General features: G+C 38.2%; 1 protein-coding gene across 1 annotated transcript in view; it reads right to left on the minus strand.

The window, feature by feature from the left end:
• The window catches only part of Atp2c1 (ATPase secretory pathway Ca2+ transporting 1), a 134,916-nt gene extending 122,359 nt beyond the window's left edge, over window positions 1–12,557 (minus strand). Inside the window, exon 1 of the mRNA XM_046431448.2 lies at window positions 12,208–12,557. Coding sequence (XP_046287404.1) covers window positions 12,208–12,315 — 108 coding nt within the window. The 5' untranslated portion in view covers window positions 12,316–12,557. The remainder of the gene's footprint in view (window positions 1–12,207) is intronic.
• Between the last annotated feature and the right edge of the window lie 10,883 nt (window positions 12,558–23,440).

The following is a 23,440-nucleotide window of genomic DNA, read 5'->3' on the forward strand; positions in this document are numbered from 1 at the left end:
AATAAAGGTATTGTGTCCATCTACAACTAAAAAAATTAAAAAAAGAATTTGTCACTATTCAGTATTAAAGAGTCAAATATCTGTCTTGACTTCAATTGCAGAATATATTTTAATATTCTGCAAATATTACAGAATATTTAAGAGTCAGCACTGTTGATTGAATTAACCTTTTGTAGTTCATCATATTTCATTAATTTGTTACCTTTTTCAATTCAATGTGGCCCCATACAACCTTAATAGAGACTAATTCCTGAGTCTAGGATATCTGCCCCATAGCTCATTTGATGACATGTAAGACTATATTAATAAAGTCATTTTTGGTCATTGCCTACATGTATTCACATGCTCTTATTTAACCTTTAAACACCATTACTGAGGAATTCATGCTTCAAGCAGAAGCTATTCAAGAATCCCTTGGGTTTATCTTCTCAAAGTCAAAAAGTGCTGCTAAAATGGAAGTGCAATCTTATGAATAAATAATCACAGGCAAGCACTTTAGAAAGATTATTCAATAGGTAATTGAGGTATGTTCATTAACATGCACTATTGAAAAATTAACAGAATACATTTTAAACATATGTCCTAGATCTAAAAGCCACCAAGCAGCAGTAGAAATACTGATTTCATCTTTCCAGTTAAATTGTTGTTGTTGTGAGTCTTAATAATCATATTTACATGTTAACTAGAGTAAAGACAAGGGGATTTTTTAAAATATTAAGACCTCATAATGACTTTAGATCACATAGAGGACATTACAGTAGAGAACATAACAGCTATTATATCATTTTTATGTTCCATAATTTAAATCAACAACTAAAATTCTCAGTTGCTGCATCAATTTAATCAGTAAACAGCTATAAATGAAGTAAGTAAATAGATAATATATTTTAGGTCATATTTTTACAATAAACACATCACTTGATCATTTCTTGCCTTAGTAAGCATTATGTAACATTAGGCATGGGACCACTGTGGTTGAAAATAGTCATTAAGAACTTGTGAAGCTGTAAATCATTACTATTCCTGTGGCTTAACCATGATTTTCGATCTTCTAAAGGTATACATGGTATTACTGGGAAGGGATGGCAACTCCTATCAAATTTGATTTTGAAAATGTGTATCATCAAGTGATCAGCATCTGTAGTGTAGGGTCCCTGCCACCTGGGAACTATTAAAAATGCAAATTCTTGGGCCCCACACTAACCCTACTAAATTGGCAACTCTGGAGTTGGGATCCAGTAATTCTGTTTTAACTAGTCCCTCAGGTGATTCCAATGCATGCTCAAGCTGATTAACAAGAAGCATAAAACTTTAATCAAGAAGTATTTTGATCCAGGTGTGGTGGCACACACCTGTAATCCCAGTGACTTGGGAGGCTGAGGCAAGAAGATCACAAGTTTGAGGTCAGCCTCAGCAGGCCCTAAGCAATTTAGTGAGGCCCTGTCTCAAAAAAAAAGTGTCTATCTATGTATATGTATATCTATATAAATAGATACAGATACATATAGATAGTGCAGATAGCCTTTAATTTTTTTAAGAGAGAGAGAGAATTTTTTAATATTTAGTTTTTACTTTTTGGTGGACACAACATCTTTATTTTATTTTTATGTGGTGCTGAGGATCGAACCCAGGAGCCCCACTCATACCAGGCGAGCGTGCTACCGCTTGAGCCACATCCCCAGCCCATAGCCTTTAATTTTAAAGAACAGAGTAAGAGTGTATTATCAGTATTTTAAACCTCCTCCAGCATTCTTAAATCACATGGGGCTTTGATTTTCTTTGAGTAGATACATATTGGACTAAAATCAGTAATTTCAAATGTTAGGAAAAAAAAGTATTGAAATCACAAAAGACCACATTTCTCCCCCCTTAGATATTACATTAGCATAGCCATGGTATGGCGAGTATGCGCACACAAGTTAGATAGCAATTCAGTGGTAATGGAGCTATAGTTGTAAACCCAGCTATGAAGTCAGTCTTTGTTTTCTTATTCCAGGTCAGGACTTTTGCAACAATGCTTCTTTGATCAAAGTTATCAGGCTTTAGTAGCGCCAGTAAGATGAAAGAAGGGCAAAGGGGGGGACTTATACAAAGTAAATAGAAAATGTCATTCTCTTGAAACAAGGTCTTCTTCAGATAAATAGTTTCATTTTAAAAAAGAAAAATTTTTAAAGCTGTGTAACATTTGGGAGGCTATAAACATTTTCTAAAGTATATTATTTACAAATGTTATGTTGGGGACAGGGCAAATGGAAAGTCTTTGACACTAATGAAAGGGCTTCACATTATTCATACTTTTCAATCAGAAACAATTTGTAAACTTATGTATTCATTATTGAAACATTCAAAGACTGCAACATTTCTACAATTTGCTTTATTTAAAAATGTATTTATAAGCCATGGCCTAGTTCAATGGTCTTAATATTGTAGTATGGGCCACAGTTATAAGGAAGAGGTTGGAAGAATTTCTGCTAAGAGGAAAATATGTGAAACAGCTGGGCATTTGAATACACTACCAAGACCAAAACTCAGCAAGAAAGTACTCAGTAGTAGAGTGCTTGCCTAGCATGTATGAGACACTGGGTTTGATTCTCAGTACCACATATAAATAAATAAAGTTCATGGACAACTAAATAAATAAATAAATTACGTATGTGTGTGTGTGTGTGTGTGTGTGTGTGTATAATATATATGGAAAAGCAAATGCAAAGGTGACTTTTTTCAGAGTATCAAACAAGTTATAGTAACTGTTATAATTGCAAATAACAGATGCGTTTGCAAAAGCTTGATTACATCTTAATGAATTTTTAAATACTTTCTTTAATGCTATTATAATTTTCACTCGTGGTCTTTGACAGCAATAACTCTCTTTTTCTCTCTCTGTGTTAACTGACCCGCTTGTAAGGATAGTAAATGGTGCATTTAATATTAATTAGAGTAATACAGGAGAATTGAGGTCTATTTGTGTTTGCAAATAATCCCTTTGCAAACATTAATTCTTTTTTGAAGATAAATGTGGGCAGAGGAGTCAGGATCCCTTGAGGTGTAGGGGTACCAAAACAGCTCTATCTCCATCATTCTGTTTACAAAACACACTGAAAGAACATTCTCTGTTTCATTCAGTTAGGTTGGGAGCTGAAGCTGCTCAAATAGGACCTCATATAACGTCTTTTTGAACCACTCTTATATATTGTAGTGTGACACCATTTTTCTGTTATACCCTTCCTCTAGAGCTAGGTTTTCTTAGAAGTCAACAAAGGTTAAATTTCAGGTTTCCTCACTTGCAGAGGCCTCTATAGTCTTTTCTAAAATGTAGTAATGAAACATTTTAGAATTCATCAGGTAATTGATTTTAAAAAAAACACTTATTTTCTAGATTTCACAATGTTTGCAGTATTTGTCATAAGGCAAATACTGAGAGACTGTAACCATGTTCTGATGGTCTTATGTTTTGGTAAAATTTGCTGAAAACATCTAAACTGCAATTGATTTTAGAGTATTCTTTTTGCCAACTTTCCCTCTATCACAATTCTCCTCTCAGGTAGCATGGAAGTGGCCATGACTGTATTCCAGATGTGGCTCAAAGGAACTTGAGATGGGGATGTGTTTAGATTTACTGTGGATTTAGTGGAGTACATAAGTGTGGTTTGCAGTAGTGTCTGTCTATGGTTAAGCATTGCTAACTGCCCTGGTGAAGCAATGACATCCAATGACTATTATGTACAATAAATCACTGGTGCTGAAATCTTGGCATAAATGTGTCCCCATGTTGCCCAGCAATAACAGTACCACATATGTAGGTAGTAAAGGAGAAGCAGTTTATATCTTTTCTAGATTCTAATAAAATACAAATATACATGAAATATGTTAGAGGATTATGTGCATTTCTGTAATCTCTTTGGAGAAGACTAGAAAATCATTTTCATTTGAGGAGGTAATTAAAAACCCTATAAACTAAAAATGTAGGAACAAAACATTTTAGGGTATATCAGTTAATTGATTAAAAACTCTTTTATTTTCTAAATTTTGTAAGGCTGTGGTATTTGTTATTCAAATTTGTAATTTTGTGATTCTTATTCTAAATAAATATTCTTTGTATAAAATTTAATATTTATAATTCTGTGTTTAATATTTTGTGCCAATTTCACTGGACTAAGGGAAGGCCAAATATCTGGTAAATCATTATTTCTGGGTGAATCTGTGAGGGTGGTTTAGGACATAATTAGCTCATTTGAATCATTTCTCTCATACAAACCTCAGTTCTCTAATCCATAAAATAAGGATAATACTACCCATTTTGTTGTGTTAGCATGAGAATTAAATGACAACATATCTAAAGTACCTGTTCAAGTACCTGGCACATAAGGCATTTTAATAAAAATTTAAAATTCCTTATTCTAGCATGTACAATCCATTTCTGTTTCCTGAAATAGCCTTCTAATATGCTACTAATTCTAACATTTTTCCTACTCTCTTCACAGAAAATTTTAAGCAGTACAACATATGTAGGAAGTTCATTTCTTTTTCTGTCAAGACATGGAACTATCTGTACAAGGTGTGAAAATATGTCATCTTTCATTTTGAATAAAAATTAACAAAGTGTTGTAGACAAACTAAGAAGTGGAATGGGATAATAAAATTGATATACTTTGGATCCTGAATGTCCCCCAAAGGCTGCTCTGTTCAAGGCTTGGTCCTCATCCCCTGATGTTATCAGAGAGCAGTAGAACTTTTAGAAAAGGGGTCCTAGGGTCATGGGGGGGGTATCCTGTAGAGGTACATTGGGACCCAGCCCCTTCTCTTCCTATTTGCTTCCCAGCTGCCACAAGGTGAGCAGCTTCCTCTGCCTCCTGCCTCTGCCATGCTGTACAGCCTTTTCATAGCCCCAAAGACAATGGGCCAACCAACTATGGATTGAAAACCCCAAAACTAAGCCATACAAGCTTTTCCTTTTTTAAAGTTGTTTATCTCAGGTATTTTGTCCCCATAATGCAAAGTTAACTAACACACAAATTTAGGGATTTTCATTAAAAGCTACAGGCTGTTCACACACAAAATATGGGGTTGCACTTGAGTTTATGTGCTATTTCAAAGTCAGAATAGCAGTTCTGGTGTTCATCCATTTACTGACTCCTATGCTTCAAAGGTATCTGAGCATAGTAGATTAGGAAAATGTAAAAACAGATGACAGGATTAGAAATATCTCACAAGTCAACAAAAGGTCCAGGTGTCTCTCAGGCATGTGTGACACTTCACATCATTGATGTATGGACAAGAAGGATGGAGCACAATCAGAAGTTTCCATAATAAACAGCAAATTGGAAGCATAAACTGCAGGAAAAAGATTTGAAGGTACAAGAGGCTCTATATTAAGGAAAAACCCCACAGTGGTTAAAATGGCACAAAATCACCTATGATTTTCTAGTGTCTTATCCATTAGTGACCATGTAAGTATGCTTAGTTATTTATCCTTATACTGGAAGGGGCTATAAAACCTATAAAGCTATGGATAGAAGTAGTTCAATGGTCAATTAGGCTCAGAAAATCTAATCACTGGTACCTGAGCCATTCACCTGAGGTCTTTGCTGGATGTAGCTATGTTTCCTTTCCTTGCTGGTGGATTAAATGCCATCTGAATTTCCTAAGACATTTGATTCTGAATTCTTTGGTATTAGACTCCAGAGCAACATGCTCATACCATGGAGTATTTACCACTAACCAAATAAAACAGAGGAATTCTAACTGACCCATCAGTGCCCCTTCTTTTTTCCAAAGATATCTGAACTGTGCATCTGCCTACTGGGTTAGAATCTTCAGGCTAGTAAGTATTCAATCTTCTGTTTGATGATGCAGAAACCATTTGATACAACATTTTCCAAGAAGGGGGTCACATACCCCTGCACTCTGTAAAAGCTCATCCCTTTTCCCTTTCTTTACCTCTCATTTATAGAAAATCCATTTTCATTATTATATCACGATCCCACAATGAAATTCTCTCCATCAGTCATAATTGTCTCCTCTGGAACCTCCCAACTGTATTCTTATCTTTATTCACAAGTTAGCCCTACAATTCTTATGAAACATACACATAGCCTGAGTTAGGAGGTTTGCAAGTTCAAGGCCAACCTTGGTAACCTAGCAAGACCTTATACCAAAATAAAAAAATGCTGGAGAAGCAATTCAGTGGTAGAACACCCCTGTATTTAATCCCCAGTGCCACAAAAAAAAAAAAGAAAGAAAGAAGGAAAAAAAAACAAACACACACATACACATCTTGAGTCTCCTCCTCATAGATTCTAACATCCAGGATTCTTTCAAACACTTCTCTCCCTATTTCAGGATAGAATTCACCCACCCCCCATTCACTCATTCTACAAACCTGCATTCAGTGCCTCCTATCTGACAGACACTTTACTAGTCACCTGGAACCTATTGGGAATCAAATAGCCCCACAAATGGGGCAGAACTGCTACCAGGATAAATAAAACAGGAGAATTTGCTGTCTGAATAACAGAATGGATGGTGGCAGTGCCAATTTCTTAGAAAGGATAGGGAAAGTCATGAGGTTGAGTGATGGTGACCAAAGGCCATTAATCTTCATGCAAGTTCTCAATTATAACTCTTAGGCACTTTCTAGGTTATGGGGAAAGCCATTGGTAAGTTTTTTTTAGTAAATATATAGCTTTCCACCCACCTTTCAGGTAGAGGAGTCTTATAATTACCATGATAAAATAGTTCAACTTTTAATGTCATATTTAATAGTCAGAAATATTAAGGTTCAGCTTCATATTATCACAGCAATTTAACTGTCAATGTTACCTATATATAATTACAATTCGTCTACAAAGGTGGTGTAAAATCTCTATCTTAAATTCTACAAAGATAATCTTTTACTCCCACTCCTGAAAAATTAAAGCTTTTTCTCTACCCAGGCACAAGGACACAGGAAAAACACTTTTGGTTTCCCCTCAGATGTCATTCAAACTGACTAATTATGATTATTATTTCTTTCTACAATACTGGTAATGTTGGGCCTCATGTATGCTAGGCAAGGACTCTACCACTGAGCTAGATCCCCAGATCTCTTAACTTTTTTTTTAAAGACTTAAAATTAAATAACTTCAATATACTCTCAATCTATAACCAACTAATTTACCTTAAGGAGCTAAAAACTCTTCATACTTTTTAGGCCAACCTCTAGTAGAATGTATATAATTTTATCTAGTCAGGCAGAGCCTCCATTAGTAACCTCTAACCATTTAATAGCATTCCAAGTCTCAACATAGGTTTTTTTGAGGGAGGGGTGTGGTTTATAGTATCCTTGGTTTTATAGCGCTGTTCAGATCAGGGATAAGATAATAACAAGAATGAAGAACTACGTTTCTAAAGTTCAAATTAAATTCAAATATTTATTTAACATCCAAACTTTGGGTTAGTGTTCTCTAAGAAACAAAGCAGGAAATAAAAATCCAGTGATCCTGTTTAAATTAGAAACATTTTCTCAAGCTTCATTGAAGAGAAACTTCAGAACAATCTTCAAAACAAAATTTGATTCTGCTCCATAATTAAAATGTAGCTATAGTGTATGTCCCCTTAAAATGAGGAGCTCACTCTCCTCATTTTAAGCAGATTCACTGTTAAATAGGCAAGACTTGTCAAGTCAACTCTTAAAAGGCATTTCTTACTCAGAAAAAAGTTTTCTATTTAAGAGAGCAAGGCACTATTAGCACTGATCATCTTGAATTCTTTGTTAAATTTGGTGGCCTGTGTTTCTGATCCCTCCTCTGCTTTCCTCTTATAGGGACATGTAGAGGGAGAGATTTGGATTGGTGAGGCTGCTGAAGTACAGTACAAGTTGAAAGATAAGGCTCAAAAGCAGGTTCCTCTGTGTTTCAGCCTTTCATCAGAAGAGATTAATTATGTTGATAAGTTGACCTGAAGCATCACCTACTCTCTGGACCCAGCTAGTAGAGTCATTTTCTCTTTGCTTGCTAGCATGTGACCCTTTTCTATAGCTCTGCTCAGAGACTCCAATACATATTAGGAGGAGCACTAAACTAGGAGTCAAGGGAGGCAAATTCTAATCCCAGCACCGAAACAAATGAACTGTGCAAACTTAAGCACATCTCTGAACCTCTGAACAAAGTTCCACATCTCAAAAATAAATTTCTCTAGCTACGCATGGTGGTGTTTGCCTAGAATCCCAATGACTTAGGAGACTGAGGCAGGAGGATACCAAGTTCCAGGCCAACCTCAGAAACTTAGTGAGACCCAGTCTCAAAAATAAAAAACTAAAAAGGATTGGGAAATATAGCTCAGTGATAGAGCACCCCTGGGTTCAATTCACACTATAAATTAATTAATTTAAAAAATAAATTTCTCTAGATCTCACACACTTCTGCTTACTAAGTTTAACAAACTTTCTCTACCTGAGAGCATCTTAGCTCCTTGAAAATCCCTAACCCCACACTTTCTCTAATAATTATGAAGTCCTCTTCATTCATACAGTTACATAAATGTATTTCCCATGTGCCAGATTTATATTTGGGATGGGGGATAAAATAGCAAATGAAAAGAATCATGTTCCCTGCATTGGAATAAAATAAGATTTTCATTTGAGAGAATTCTGACTGCTACAAGGAACATGAATTGAAGGGTAACAAGACTGAATGAGGGCCAGGCTTGGTGGCAAATGCCTATAATCCCAGCAGCTTGAGAAGCTAAGGCAGGAGAATAGGAAGTTTAAAGCCAGCCTCAGAAAAAGTGAGGCACCAAGCAACTCAATGAGACCCTGACTCTAAATAAAATACAAAATAGGGCTGGGTTGTGGCTCAGTCGGTTGAGTGTCCCTGAGTTCAATCCCTGGTAACCACCCCTCCCCCCCCAAAAAAAATTGGATTGCTATTGTAATCCAAGCAAGAGAGCATGATATCACAGGGTCTGTAAGGTGAAGATGGAGAAGTCAATAATTATTTTAGAAGTAAAATTGACAAGTTTTATGAAAGTATTGGGAGAGGGAGGGGTGAGAGAGAAAGGGAAGTATCAAGGTGACTCCTAGTTTTCTGGTTTAAGATTTTGTGTTGATTGATAAGAGAAACCTAAGGAGGAACAGGTTTGTGGATGAGGAGCAAGTGAGTATAACAATGACCATGACTTGTGGACTCTCCTGGCCTAGTCAAGAAGTAGGCAAAGGCAAGAAAGGTGTGTCAAAGACAATCCACTATGCACCCTCTGCGCTTGGTGTACAGATCCCTCTTTACCAGCCTTTTCAAGGCTCCTAGGTGACACTGAGGGAATAAAAACAAGATACCAGTCAGTGTCATTCATGCATGCATGGATGCATATATGTTCACATGTAACCAGATGATACACCAGGTTATAATAAGGGGGCTTATTTGAAGCAAACAAAATGACCTGAAAAAGGAAGGGCTGTACTTCACTCTTTCCAGCAGAACCAGAGAAAGCTTTTTCATTAAACCCATGTAATCTATATCTTGAAAGATTTAGAGGACATCTCCAGGGGGGCAAATCATAAATAGAGAAGAGAATTCTAGACTAGGAGGAGGAGTGCATTTGAATGCACACAGGTGAAGTAGCAGATGGTGTGTCTGGGATAATATTCTCCAAGTATGTGGAACACAGCACTTTTGGTACCTAATAGTGCTAAGTGGGGTGTAGGAGAAGATTTTAGGTAGCTTACAGAAACCTACAATCAGTAACAAGCACTCAATGGGGTTGTGAAAATCGTCTGCCTTTGAGTTCCCTTCCGTCCTCATTCAGGAGAGCTTCTTAGCTGGCTACCAAGAAAGCTCTAAAGGCTTCTCTTTCTCAGGGTGTGGGGAGGGAGGTGCTGGGGACCAAACACAGGGCCTCACATATACTAAGCATGCACTAGCACTGAGCTACACCCCAGCCCTATATACCACTCTTAAAATCTAATCTTCCTTTTTAACAAATGATCAGATTTTTTGCTCAGAGATTTTATAGGTAATAGTATCTAGCTAGAATTTTATATTATTTTGTTTTTATTACATTTATTCTTATATTTATGACAAATGACATTATACTTATAGTAATAAATTTTTTTTCTAAACAAATAGGTTTAATTATGAGTAATTTAAGTTTAAATATAGAAAAATATTAAGGAGTTAATCATACAGATAGTAAACATGGTCATGATTATGACAGGTGTATGTGAATACCTAAAGTCTTAGAAATAACTTTCTAAGAGAAAGGGCAGTGGCTTAATACGTTAATATCACTAGATTATTAAGGGATTGAGCATAGTAAAATATATAAACTTGAAAGTTGCAGGTAAAATCTCCTATCTTCCTTTGATACTTTGTCACTGGGTGACCTTGGGCAAAATGCTTAAGTCCTTCAAGTCTCAATCCCCTTACCTTTCTCATGAGAAACTGTTTTACAGGAATGTAAGGATCAGAGGCAATGAATATGCAGGTCATAAAATTGAAGACACTATTAGCCTTTATAACTTTCCAACAAGGTTTCCAAGTTTAGCCCAAATTGACTCTGACCTAATTTCTCTTAATTCTGCAAGACATTAGATTTGCAGAGATATAATTGACTTTAGAAAGGAATCAAATATGTTATTTTTCTTTATTTCTCTATTAACTTATATAGCAAGAATTCATCCTAATATTGATCAAATCATTTTTCTTGTGTATGTGTATGAATACATAAGAAATCCCACCATTGTGTACAACTATAATGGACCAATTTAAAAATATAGAAAAACAAAACAAATGGGAAAAAAAAGAACAGCCTGATACTTGTTCCCAGGTCATTCCAAATGGGAGGGGGACCACATACTCACTCCAAATCAGAGGTTTCCATGTTAAGTCCTAATGTTCTTTAGAGTGCATTTTGTAGCACTTTTAAAATAAACTTTTTTTTTAAATCCACAGAACTATAAAAGCAACATAGGCGCATCTCTAAAAACATATAATATTGAGAAAAGAAGGGAATCACTTAATCTACACTCCACAGCTTCAGCCCCCATCCAGCCACCCTTCCTCCTTGAAGAAACCTGTGCACATTGCTAGTGTGGCAAATAAAAACTCAGGGTACCACCACATGGTTCTCTGAATTTTCACTTCAAAACCAAGTGCATGCTGAGACCTGGGAATCAAAAGATTTTTCTCATTAAGTGTGAGGAAGACTAAGAGGTAAAGTGGCCTAGCCTAGCTCCCTTAATAAAAAGAGTCTAACTTTTCAGCCCTTGCAAAATCATTAAAGTAGGGGCATAAAAGCAGTTTCCTCTCACACAGTAGTAATGATTTTCATTTTCCAAATTAGGCATTGACATTTTGGGAAACCTGTCATTAAAGGATTTTCTGCCTGCTGCCTTTGCTTTCATTTCCTGGAAGTGTTTTATTAAGTGGGTCATCTCATATCACAAAGGAGGACAAATACAGGCCACTGGTAATATCCCTTGCACAGTTTTGCAGTTCTAGTTATAAGCACAACGGATAAGCAGTTTATGACTCTTTTAGTCTTCAGTGTGGCAATAATTTGTCCTGTACCTTTGTATCCCCCTGCCACACTTCTTCCTAAAGGAACGACCAGATTTAAATGGGTCAGTTATTGTTATTTCTTCTAACAATTCTGTACAAGTATAAAAACAGTTTTTTTAGAAATGCCCTTATCCTAAATTGTAAGGGATGGAATCACATAAATTTTGGGAAGCATAATGAATAAATGATTCCAAACAAGAAGTGATCAGACATTTTAAACAATTTTAAGTGCTTATATTCCTACATATAAGAAATTATAGTTTTTGATTGGCACAAATACATATAGGAAGACAAGTGTACTCCTAGGTCCTGTTAATTACTTTTATGGGATATTAATAGTTTAAGAATTTATATTTGAGGCACTGGAAAACGATCAAGGAATCAAAATTTTAACTCTGATATGTTAGTTTAGCCTAGGTATTCCAGAGGAAGCAAAGCATATGGTTTCATTACAGAATTTCAGCTTAATCTCGGTATCCAAATGTTCCAAGATCAAATAAATCCTCACAAGCCTGCCTGCTCTTCTGATTGCCAAGTCTGAACAGCCATAAGCAGGATATGACCTGTGCCTATAAACCTACAAAGAGGAGAAACTAGATCACTAAGCTATGTAAAAGCCACACCCCAAAATAAGCACCCATTAATTTTAAAGTTAATATAAACAAAATGATACCTGATCTTCGGCTCTCTGGCTCCTCAGCATTGATAAGTATTTCCTAATTGCGTGGAGAGGGTATTTTTTGAAATAGGAGAATCTTGATGGAGGCAACAGATTATCCATAGTGAGAAAATCCAGAGGGTCCTTGTCAACTCCTCTCTGTCAGCAACCATATGAAATCTAGAAACTTTACAATTCCTCAGATGCCTGAAGATTTGTTTGTAGTTCAGCCACTTCCCTGAAAAGAAAGCAGCTGTTCTCCTTGTTTCTTTCTCTTTGGGGTAGAGTTCCTGGAGAATCTAGTCGGCTTAACATGAACACCCTCTAGAAGCACCCAGAAATGTGATGCCCAAGGGCAACAGGAGCCAGGAGGAATTTAGGGGCTGGTCCACAGAATGCAAATTGCCTGGCTGTAGTGATATGACTGTCCTATTTCTAGAACCAGTGTTCTGTTGCAAGCTATGTTAATATTAGCTAGCTGGTGACTTTCCATGCCCAAGGACTCTCATGGGGTTTGATTGTAATTCTTCTGATAGTATTTCTAGTTTTGTTTTTTTTTTTTTAGGGCAGGATGTGTGGTTTTTCCAGTTTCCTTCTAGATTTCTTATCATCATGAGCACACACTGACAACCCTCAGCTGTATCTCAACTATAAAGTGTTGATTCATTTCAGTCTTTTGTTTTGAGGGACTTCTGAAAAAAAAAAAATGAACAAATTAGCTCACTAAAGGAGCTCAGCACCAGTCCTGAGAATGTTTGGTTTGCACTGTGGTACATTATGCAACATACCCAGTAACCAGATACTTTACGTTAATTGAACAATAGCTGCAAACAGATTCTGTTCTGAGTTTAAAGGCTTCTCTCCTTGAATCCTTATCTCAAATCCACAGGCTGAGTTTAAAAACATTAACTTTCCTCAGGCTTTATTCTGCATGTAAGGGAGAGAAGATGTTATGCATTTTCTTTCTTAGATTGCAAAGAGGATACATGCTTTAAAGAGGAAGAAAGAAAGGTAAAGAACACAACAAGAGGTCTGTGGTCTTAGGAAACATGAAATTTGAAAGTTCATTTTCTCAGTACTCTATGGAGGTCACAGGGTTTCTAAGCCAAGTCCTCAAATAGACTTCACTCTTTTATCATCCTTTTAAACTTTGCAGTAGCTGTTTCATTTGATGGTAACATTTGGCCACTTCTGAGAAGGGCTATCATATAAAGACCAGCTTGGACATTGACCCAAAAATCATGCAGCCTGGAGATTTGCTTTGGGGGTGAAAAGAGTACATTGGTCTTTCCCTCCTCAGAGAGAGCAGTGTTGGGGTACAGCAGGGGACAGGCAGAGCTGGGAAACCCATGATGCAGCCTGAGCTGTCCCCCACGATGGGCTGGATGAGCCACTTGCCTTTAGGGAACACACCTGATGGCCTGAAATGGGCTGTGCCACAAGCAACCCAGGCCATCTGTTAGGCTGGTCTCAGGCCTACTGGCAAGATGGTCTTCCAGACTCACCAGGGCCAGCTTGGCAATTCCAAGAAGGCATTCATATGTTGCTGGGGCTGGCTCCCAGGAGGAGGCCCTGCCCTCCCATCACCTCTCTAGGTCCACTGCCCCATGCTTACTGAGGTTCTACCTGTCCCCTTTGACTCTAGTGAGGACAGGTGAAAAGCAGTGTGCCTGTGAACCACCTAAATGCTGTTGGACCACTTCCTGCCAGTTCTTGTTCCAGAAAAATAAGATGCTTAAAAACTCAAATACCCTGGGCCATCTTGGAAAGAGAGGTGGTCCCAGGGACAGTGGGGGTAGGTGAAAGTGCCCTTCTTACTCACCCCTGAGACCCACAAGCTGCCCTTTCACTTCTCTTTTTAGAATATGGAAAGCTTCAAGGATGCCTCTTTATTATGGGCAGAAGCCAGAAGACTGTCAAACACCCATAGCATGGCTGATAACCAAAGTTTCATTTTGGAAGATTGTTTCGTGATCACCTTTTCCTGAGCTGAGGCCAATGATGAAGAGAGATGAGAAAGGAGGGGGGGGAAAACCAATTGATCACATCTTTAATATTGTGACATTACCAATTATCAACTGATAACAAGTATAAACCATATATAATATTTATTGGGTCTTTTAGCCAGGCCACTGTGCTAAATGTACATTATATCATATAATATTACAGCATCTTTTGGGGAAACCAAGACTCAGAGAAGGTAAACAATTTTCTAATATCACACAACAACAAATGCAGAGAAGAAAGATTTCTAACCAAGACTTCTAACCAAGAAGGCCTGACTGCATTCCCAACCAGTACACTGCACAGCCTCTTAACGCACACCCAGAAATGAATTCCTGAGAACCACTACTTTACTTATTAACCTGAAGGAGGAAACACAGGGAGTTGCCCTGTTAAAGAGAAATACAAATTCTGACTGCCAGGAATTTACAGACTAAGAACTAGAGATCAGGCACATTTATATGAAAAATATCATCCAACTTCTTATCCTGAGTTCTCTACAAAAAAATTAGTACTCATTACCTGGGTGTTAAAGGTGCTTTTATGCAGTGATTCTGATGATAAGAGAGGTTATATTTGTAAGTACAGGTTTTCTTCTTTCCAGAATTTGAAAGCCAAAGCAGTCTCAATTTCTGTTTACCATAGGTTGCAATGCTCCATTTCTCTCTCTCTCTCTCTCTCTCTCTCTCGCTCTCGCTCTCGCTCTCGCTCTCGCTCTCGCTCTCGCTCTCGCTCTCGCTCTTTTTTGGTAACAGGGATTGAACTCAGGGGGCACTTAACCACTGGGCCACATCCCCAGCCCTTTTTGGTATTTTATTTAGAGATAGGGTCTCACTGAGTTGCTTAGGGCCTTGCTGAGTTGCTGCGGCTGGCTTTGAACTTGTGATCCTCCAACCTCAGTCTCCTTCACCCAGCCCCCCTCTCTATTTTTTAATACAAATATGAATGTGTGATTTTACACACCCTGTTTCTTAGGTGAGAGTCATCATTAGCTCATGTGCACAGTATGACTTCTCCTCCCTTGTGGCCTGGAGGAGTGCCAGTTTTGATTGCCACTGTGACTCAGTTACCTTGGTGAAAGGCAGCTGACCAGAGTCCTTGTGACTAAACGGTACATATGCAAGGACCAAAAGGGGCCCATGTACCTTCCTCAGGCAATAAGAAGAATACTCTGCCTCCTGCAAAGTAGTACAATAAAGACTAGAAGCAATTACCTGTTATTTTGCACTGTTCACTCCAACCTCTTGATCTTTAGTCTACAGAAAAATAATCAACGGAAACCACAAATCTAGGAGAGTCACAAATCAAGGCTGCAATCTCACTATGAAAGGATAGTTACATGCTCTCTTTAGTTTCTAAGAATTACTGCTTTTATATAAAAGGTTTAAAATATGGAGAATCCCAATGCTTTCCCTTGAAAAGCAACTTAAGGAAGCAAAACCAGTTCTAGGTAGTGGCAAGGGCTGAGTCAAGAGTTGTTTTACATTTTTTTCCTTTTAAAGTGTTGGTGAAGATGGGATGAAAATGTGACTTTGTGAAACCATCTAGCACTGCGCACAGTAGGTGCTTCATTAATACCTACCAATATGTATTTATTAAAGTAGAAAGACAAAGAGAAAAAAAATAGGACCTATGTGTTAAATTGAGGTTGAGAAATAGAAAGGAAAACAGAAAATGTGTCTTTTGTCCTGATGCAATTTGGATAACTTTGAGTCTCCAAATTGCATCAGGACAAAAACCCCACTAAATCTCTGATCAGTGCTGAAAATTTCTATCAGGAAAACAACTCCATTCTCAAGGAATTAATCCAGCCCAGATACAGAGTGAGGGGCAGGCATACAGGCAGACTGATGGAGAAGCTGCTATACCAGAAAACAGAAACCATTTTTTAATTATAAATTCTGAGAAATTTCTCTTGTTACACCATATCTGCAGTTGTTAGCTTAGTCTCTTCTCTCAAGGACAGTGTTAAATGAAATCAGGAAAAAGAGGAATGGGAGGCATTTAACTTTGGTCTTCAGGACAAGTTCATGCAGCACCAGATTCCATCTTACTGCATGATGAAAGCATTCTTGCTACATCATAGGACATTTTATTGGGGCCCCCATCACACAGGAGTAATTATCCTATTTCTGCATACTTTCCTTAAATCCACATTCAAAACCCCCATGTGTCCCCATTTCAATCACAATCCAGCAACACTAATGGTTCCAATTGTTCTCTAAGCTATACAATACTGTATGCCTTTTGCTTTCCAGTTTCAAGTGTTAATTTCTCATATTTAATAATAACTGTACGCATGAGACACTTGTCTTCACTTAAGGAGAAAAGACGTTTTCTGTGTAGTTTAGGTCAAATGTGAACATGTGTCAGAATCACCTAGATAGTTTGTTAAAGTGCAGTTTGTTGGGCTCCACCCTTGGAGCTTCCAATTCAGTAGTTTGGGGTGAGGAGCAAGATTGCATCTTATTCTGCTGATGCTACTGGACTAGAACTCCACTTTGAGAACTACTGGTTTGGGAGCTGTCAGGTAGCAATGGGGCTGCAACGGGAATTCCTGGGTGGACTTTGAAGAACAGATGCCGTGTTTGCTGGAGCAATTTTAGAGCTTCCATCAGATGCTTGCTTGCTTATTTATTTATTTGTACTGGGTATTGAACCTAGGAGTGCTCTACCACTGAGCTATATCCCCAGCCCTTTTTACTTTACTTTTTTTTTTTTTTTTGAGACAGGGTTGCATTAAGTTGCTAGGCTGGCCTCCAACTTGCAATCCTCTCACCTTTCAGCCTTCTGACACACTGGCATTACAGGCATGCACCACCATGCCTGGACAGATGCCCATTTTAAAATGCACTTCCTCAGTGATGATGGTTCCCCCAGGCCAAAGCCCATTTCTTTTCTTGCACTCACTCTTCCGTGAGAGATGCTCCTGCGTCTCACATGTGCCTCCCACCAAGTTCTGTCTTCTGTGATATCTTGATAGATTGCTCTCAAACTCACTCAGTTCCTCTTATCAAGTTGCAGTGACACTATCAGCTTAAACACTCTTAGATCAAGCTTTCTTTAAGCACAGGATCAGAAACCACAGCCAGTTCTACTCAACACATTTTGTCTCCCTTATCTGCCACTAGGTCCTTGTCCTTTGCAAGTTGTGGAAGGAAGGACTCTAAACCCGAAACAGGGAGTTTCTTCAGTATCAAAAATCCTCAAAATCATAGCCCTCTACAAACCCATCCCCAAGCTTAATCTGTTTATCTTGTGCCTGGGTCAGTGGGTTCTTGTTCTTTCCATCAGATGGCGTGGTTAAAGGCACAACTGCAACAGGAACAGAACTATTGGGATTTCTTGCTTGAGCAGAAAGGAGACAAGCATTCATGAAGAACTTGTCAAGCTGGCTCCCAGAATATAGAAAGGAGCTAGCTTTTATGTCTGCTAAGGGTTGCAAGGGTGGGCTAGAGTCTAGCAATTTTAATTGGCTTGGGGCACATTTTCTAAGGTGTTTCCTATACAAGTACTTCAACCCTGATGGAGAGGTGTTAGGTCTGGAGCCAAGTGTTACATCTCTCCCTGTGGAATCATCTTTTCCTTGTGGTAAGGGTAAGGTGCTGCAATCTTAACAAAACATGGGTGTGTGGGGTGGAAGAAAAAACAGTCACATGAGTAATAAGTTAAGAGTCCCAGGATTTTGCCCTTTTGGTGACTCCCCAACAGTCTTATTCTTTATGTTGTTTGTCCTTACAAAATCCTGCTGAGGGGGTCCTGGCTTTACTGATTCACCTGGTTTCTGAGGGCGGTAGGATGGGTTTGAGAGTGAGAAGCTATGGAGAGGCACATAATGCATTCTTAATAGCTAACAAGCCATGAGTTAGGTCCCTGGGGTGCATTTGCCATGATATGGGGTGCTGACTGTCCCACTCTGTCTTCAAAGTGACTGGTTTTTGATGGTACCTCCATCTCTATTCATCCAGTCTTCAGAAATTCATTTAACTGCAAACTATTCTTTTAGTAGGGAAATCAAAAGTCCCCAGTGTGCTTACTGTTTCTGATGGTTTAGGGCAGATCTTGGAGCAGTCTTGCCTTCTTCTGAGCACCTTCTCAGTAGCCATGCTTTGTCTTTCTGAGCAGCATAAACTAACCCCCAGGAAGGGGACAGAGGCCTTTCCTTTTTAAGGAAAATGGCTCAATCCCAGGGTAATTTTCAAACTGGTGGGTGTGCTACCTATAATTCTGTATGAAAACTAATATGGTTTCGAAGTAAGAAAAATACATTTGTTCTTAGTAAAATTGCTTTGCCTATCCAAGAGGATGGAGTGAGGGGGTAGGTACAGCAGGTGGTATATTCCTGGCTACTTCCTGGTAGTTTTCAAACTAAGGTTATAACTAGAAGCAGAAATGTTACTGGGCTAGGCTACCTCAGCAGGTGAGGATCCTTGAGATTAGAGAAGTAATCCCTATCCTCTTTCCCTATTTCTTTGACTCCATTTGCCTGGGTAAATGACCAGATAACAAACAGGTGACTCAGATGATCTTCAAACGCTTGTCCTGGTTTCTGGTGGAAAGGCCCAGGCCTGCAGTGTTCACCTGGGTAACTCACCCAATTCTCATTACCACTTCCTGCAAGCACGATAGGTGGGGGTGGGGGAGTCTGAAGGAGGTGGCAGGTAATTACATCTAAAAGAAAGATAATGTGCCTGCAAGTCAGGATAGAGAAATTGCTTGTTACATCAAAGCTTAAAAGTCATATTCCTCTAAACTATTATCCATGAAATTTTTTAAATACAAAAGGCAATTACTCTACACGTGCAAAAGGTATGTATCCTTCTTCAGCTGGATTATCAAGGAGCATTAATATCAGCACAACCCAGAGTGTACATAGGTATAATAATATGTGTAATAACTGCCAGAATATAAATTTGTCTTTACTACTAAATCTTGAATACCAAAATTAGAAGTATATGAGATTATTTATTCATTTATTAATGCCTAGAAGGAGGAGTGTTGGCTTCCCCCAAAAGACTGGTCAGGTGTTCCCAGAAACCATGATATTATTCTTGTGGTCAACAGACCAGCAACATCAACATCCCCTGCTCCTGGGAGCTTGTTAGAAAGGCAGGCTGTTTCTGGGCTGGGTCTGTAGCTCAGTGGTAGAGCACACGCCTCTCACACGTGAGGTCCTGGGTTCAATCCTCATGCACCATATAAAAATAAATAAATAAAAATAAAGATATTGTGTCCATCTACAACTAAAAAAAATTGAAAGAAATGCAAGATATCAGGCATCATTCCAGATCTACAGAATCTGAATTTTAACAAGATCCTCAGATGTTTCATATCACATGAGAATTTGAGGCCCACTATCTTAAGTTTCCTGAGGTCTTTGTTGGTCTATGAATCCAGACTGATTATATTAACCCAAATTTTACTGATTTGTGTCTTCATCTGTCTATGCAGGAACTCCTTCTTGTAGCAAACTGCCATCCAGACGTTTAAGGGATATGTCTCTTACATAGTTTCAAGCAATGCTGGGCTGGCCAGTTGCTAGACTGTGTCACAATTTCCTTCCCTATTCTTGTTCTGGTGTCCTAAACCTGTATATCTGTCACTGCTATTGTCCTCTGCTTGGTTATCTTTCCTAAAATGAGGTCCTAAGATTCTTGAGGTTCAAAGCATCCTCCAGGCTTATGCCATTTGTTGGGGCAGGCCCCCAAATGGCTATATTTAGGCTCCCTCACCTAGGTTATGTAGCCAGGGCTGGGAACCAACTGACTATTTTATGGTTAGTCAAGGCTAGAAACACTGATTCAGCACATAAACTCAAAGTCATAAACATTAACTTGTGAGAATGCACCCCCACTTTCCTAACCTATTGGCAGTTGTGCCTTCTTTGATCTGCATATAAAAAGGGCCTATGGAAAAGACTCAAATGGGCAAAACAGGGGCAAAATGAGGGCTAAAATGGAACTGCTGAGGGCTGAAGTTGAAGCTGGAGACAGAGGCTGTGGCCACCACTGAATAGAGCATGTCTGTGATCCTAATTGTGTCTTGCATCTTCCTTCTACCTGCTGAACTCCAAATCTGTTTTCTGGGTCAGAGCCGCTGTATGATACCATTTAACTTAATGCTCCCTGGCCCTCCATATTGCAGTCACAAACTGTCCTCCCAGGTGTATACCTATTCATACATTCTTCAGAGGCTCTGCAACTGACTCACAGGCTCCTCTTTCAATCCTACACCTCTCACAACTCACTACCTTCACTGTGAGTTCCTCACCTGGCAGACTGTCCTCTTGGGCAGAATTCCTTTTACAATGACCCCAGGACAATATTTCTACCCCAGGCTCCATACCTAAGGCCTAGAAGTAAATGCCTTTGACCCACCTCTAAAAGGAGAGTCTTCAATGTAGCAATGTTCAGAGGTGGGCTTTTAGGAAGTGATTGGATCATGAGGACTCTGATCATTCCATTGTGGTTCACAGCTGCATGGATCATTGGGAGATGGTAGAAACTGTAGGAAATGGGACTTAGTTGAAGGGAGTAGGCTCTTGGGGTGTGCCTTTTTGGACTATATCTTGTCCCCAGCTGCTTCATTTCCACACACCCCCCACCCTGCCACCCTTTCTGGCTGCCATAAGGTGAGTAGTTGTGCTCTGTCTTGCCCTTGCACCATGTTGTGCTGTCTTACCCATAAACATGGAGCCAGCTCTCTATAGTCTGAAACCTCTGAAAACATGAGCCAAAATAAATCTTTCTTTCTTTAAGTTTATTTTTGTAGGTATTTTGGCACAGCGAAGAAGAGCTGACTAACACAATGGGATAAGATATTTGAGTTGTCAAACACAATTTCAGTTAAAACTTTGAAATTGTCAGATGGCTCTGATAAGAAGTATAGTTCTTCTCAATCTTTCATGTGTATATGCTCACCTGGTAGGTCTGGGGTGTAGCCCGAGGTTCTTCATTTCTAAAAAGTTCCATAGTGATGTGAATGTTCAGTATACTCCATTCTGATTAGCAAGAGCTCAGTATCTCCTTTTGAATATAAAATCAATAAGATCTCATAGCCTCAGTTGAAATTTCAATTTTAATGTCCTGTTAAATGAGTTTCCCCAAGAACATTCATCAAAAAGTTTGCTATTTCTGTATGTATTTTTTAGTCTTTTTTTTTTTTGGTCTCCACTGGAACATAGGCTCTGCCTTCACATGAATTTTGTGAGGACATGTTCAGCCCATAACAATTTAGATATGTTTGCAGATGCTTTGTTTGTCCACTCCTGTGTTATAATCACAGGTACAAACTTATAAAGTACTTAGATGACAATCTACTACTTAGAAATTAACTCTTCTTAATGGTTCAGGTGTTATATCCTTTGTAAAACTTTTGCCGGTTTCTTCTCTCTCCTGCTAGAAACAAATACCTCCTACTTTTTTTTTTTTAATCTGAGCTTCTATAACAACACTGTTTACTTTATAAAGAGGTGTGCCTCATTATTCCTGGAAAAATGTTTTAAAATCTGTTTTTTTTTTAAAGAGCTATGTCAACTTCCTCAAACTAGATTGTAAGCTCCCAGGGCTCAAATAATTATTTAAATTATTATTAAATATTCAGATTTGATATTATGAACAATCATTTGACAAGGACTTACTGTATGTCAAACATTTTATTGTGAGCTGAGCTTGAACCAACTCACAACTATACTGTAACACAGAAATAAGACAGAGAAGACAAGTTATTTGTCTGACAGCACATAGTTAGTAAATAACATTCTTAAGTTACCAACCTGGTCCTATTTGACACAAATTCCAAATGTCTAAGCATTACAAAATATTGCCTCCATAGCTATTTGGTATCCCTTTCTATCTCTAAGCAGAATGCCTGGTGCACAGTAGGTACCTAATATGTGTACACACACACACACACAATAAATAAATAAATAGATAAATAAATAAATAAACAAACTAAGCCAAAAAGCATAGCAGCCAATTTTTGTGATGTCATCTTTTCTATTTAAAAGTCCTTGTCACTAGTGAACTATTTTAGGTCTATATTTCTGTGGCTGGAGTAACAGCTGTATGGCCAAGGTTTTTCCTTATCGACATGACACATAGAGCCTGTACTTTCAAATAATGACTATCACTTTTTCCTTCCTGTGCATTCCTGGGCTTCTGACCTCAACCAAGGTCCATTACTGCTGTTTACTTGATGCTATTATTTCTCAGTGTGCCAAATTATGACCACAAAAGGTTTTCATTTAAAGAAACAAATAGAATAACTTTGTGAAAGAGACTAATGAGCACACAGGTAGTCAATAAATGCTGATTCTTCGTGATCACTAATGAATTTATGTGGTGCTTTCCTTATGGACAGTATAATGTATAACAGTGGATATGATTTGGTGGATCAAGTTGAATTAGGATGGAAACATATAGGGCAGGCTGTTTTTTGTTGTTGTTTGGTACTGGGGATTGAACCCAGGGGTGCTCTACCACTGAATTACATCCCCAGCCCTTTTTATTTTACTTTTTTTTTTTTTAAGACCGGGTCTCTCTAAGTTACCCAGGGTGACATGAAACTTATAATCCTGCCTCAGTTTCTCCAGTTGCTGGGATGAGGGCAGGCTCCTCTTGATGGTAATGATAGCCCATTGTTAGGTTCAGTAAGTATGACTAGGATAATACCTGTTTCTACCTAAATTCATCCAGCTCTCCTATATGTGAGGAACCTACATCTTTATTAAAAAATTGAACAATAATAATATTATCTAGTCAGAATTTATTTATGATATGCTTAAATTTCCTGGAGGAAATGTCCTTGTATTATTTAATGGTATGACACATTTCATCAAAATAAATAAAGTAGCCCTTATTTTCTATCTTCAGCATTAAAATGGAATTCTCACTCTAATTCACAGTTGCATGGTTTTAAAAATTTCCTGAGTTATTTCCTGGAACTATTCCAAACCATATCTTTCCTTCTTTAATATTAGTTTTCAGACACTCACATATAACTCTATCTCCCCAGAGGCCTTTGTTTATAGTTATAAATTTTTTATTGCTACAGAATTCCTTTTAGCTCTTTATGATTTCTCTTGCTCCAAGGTCCTGTCTAGATCTGACATCTGTGATTCTGAGATGCTCCCCGATGAAAGCAATGTTTTAAACTCTGGGTTTGTCAAGCTCAAGAATAATATAAGGTTGAAAAGGTGGGTAGAGCAACAAAAATGCTATTATCACCACTGTCCTCCAGAATT

This window comes from Marmota monax, unplaced genomic scaffold (genome assembly GCF_021218885.2).
Source record: "Marmota monax isolate L192 unplaced genomic scaffold, Marmota_monax_Labrador192_F-V1.1 WCK01_AAM20220418_F8-fsc00022, whole genome shotgun sequence".
In the NCBI taxonomy this organism is placed as follows: Eukaryota; Metazoa; Chordata; class Mammalia; order Rodentia; family Sciuridae; genus Marmota; species Marmota monax.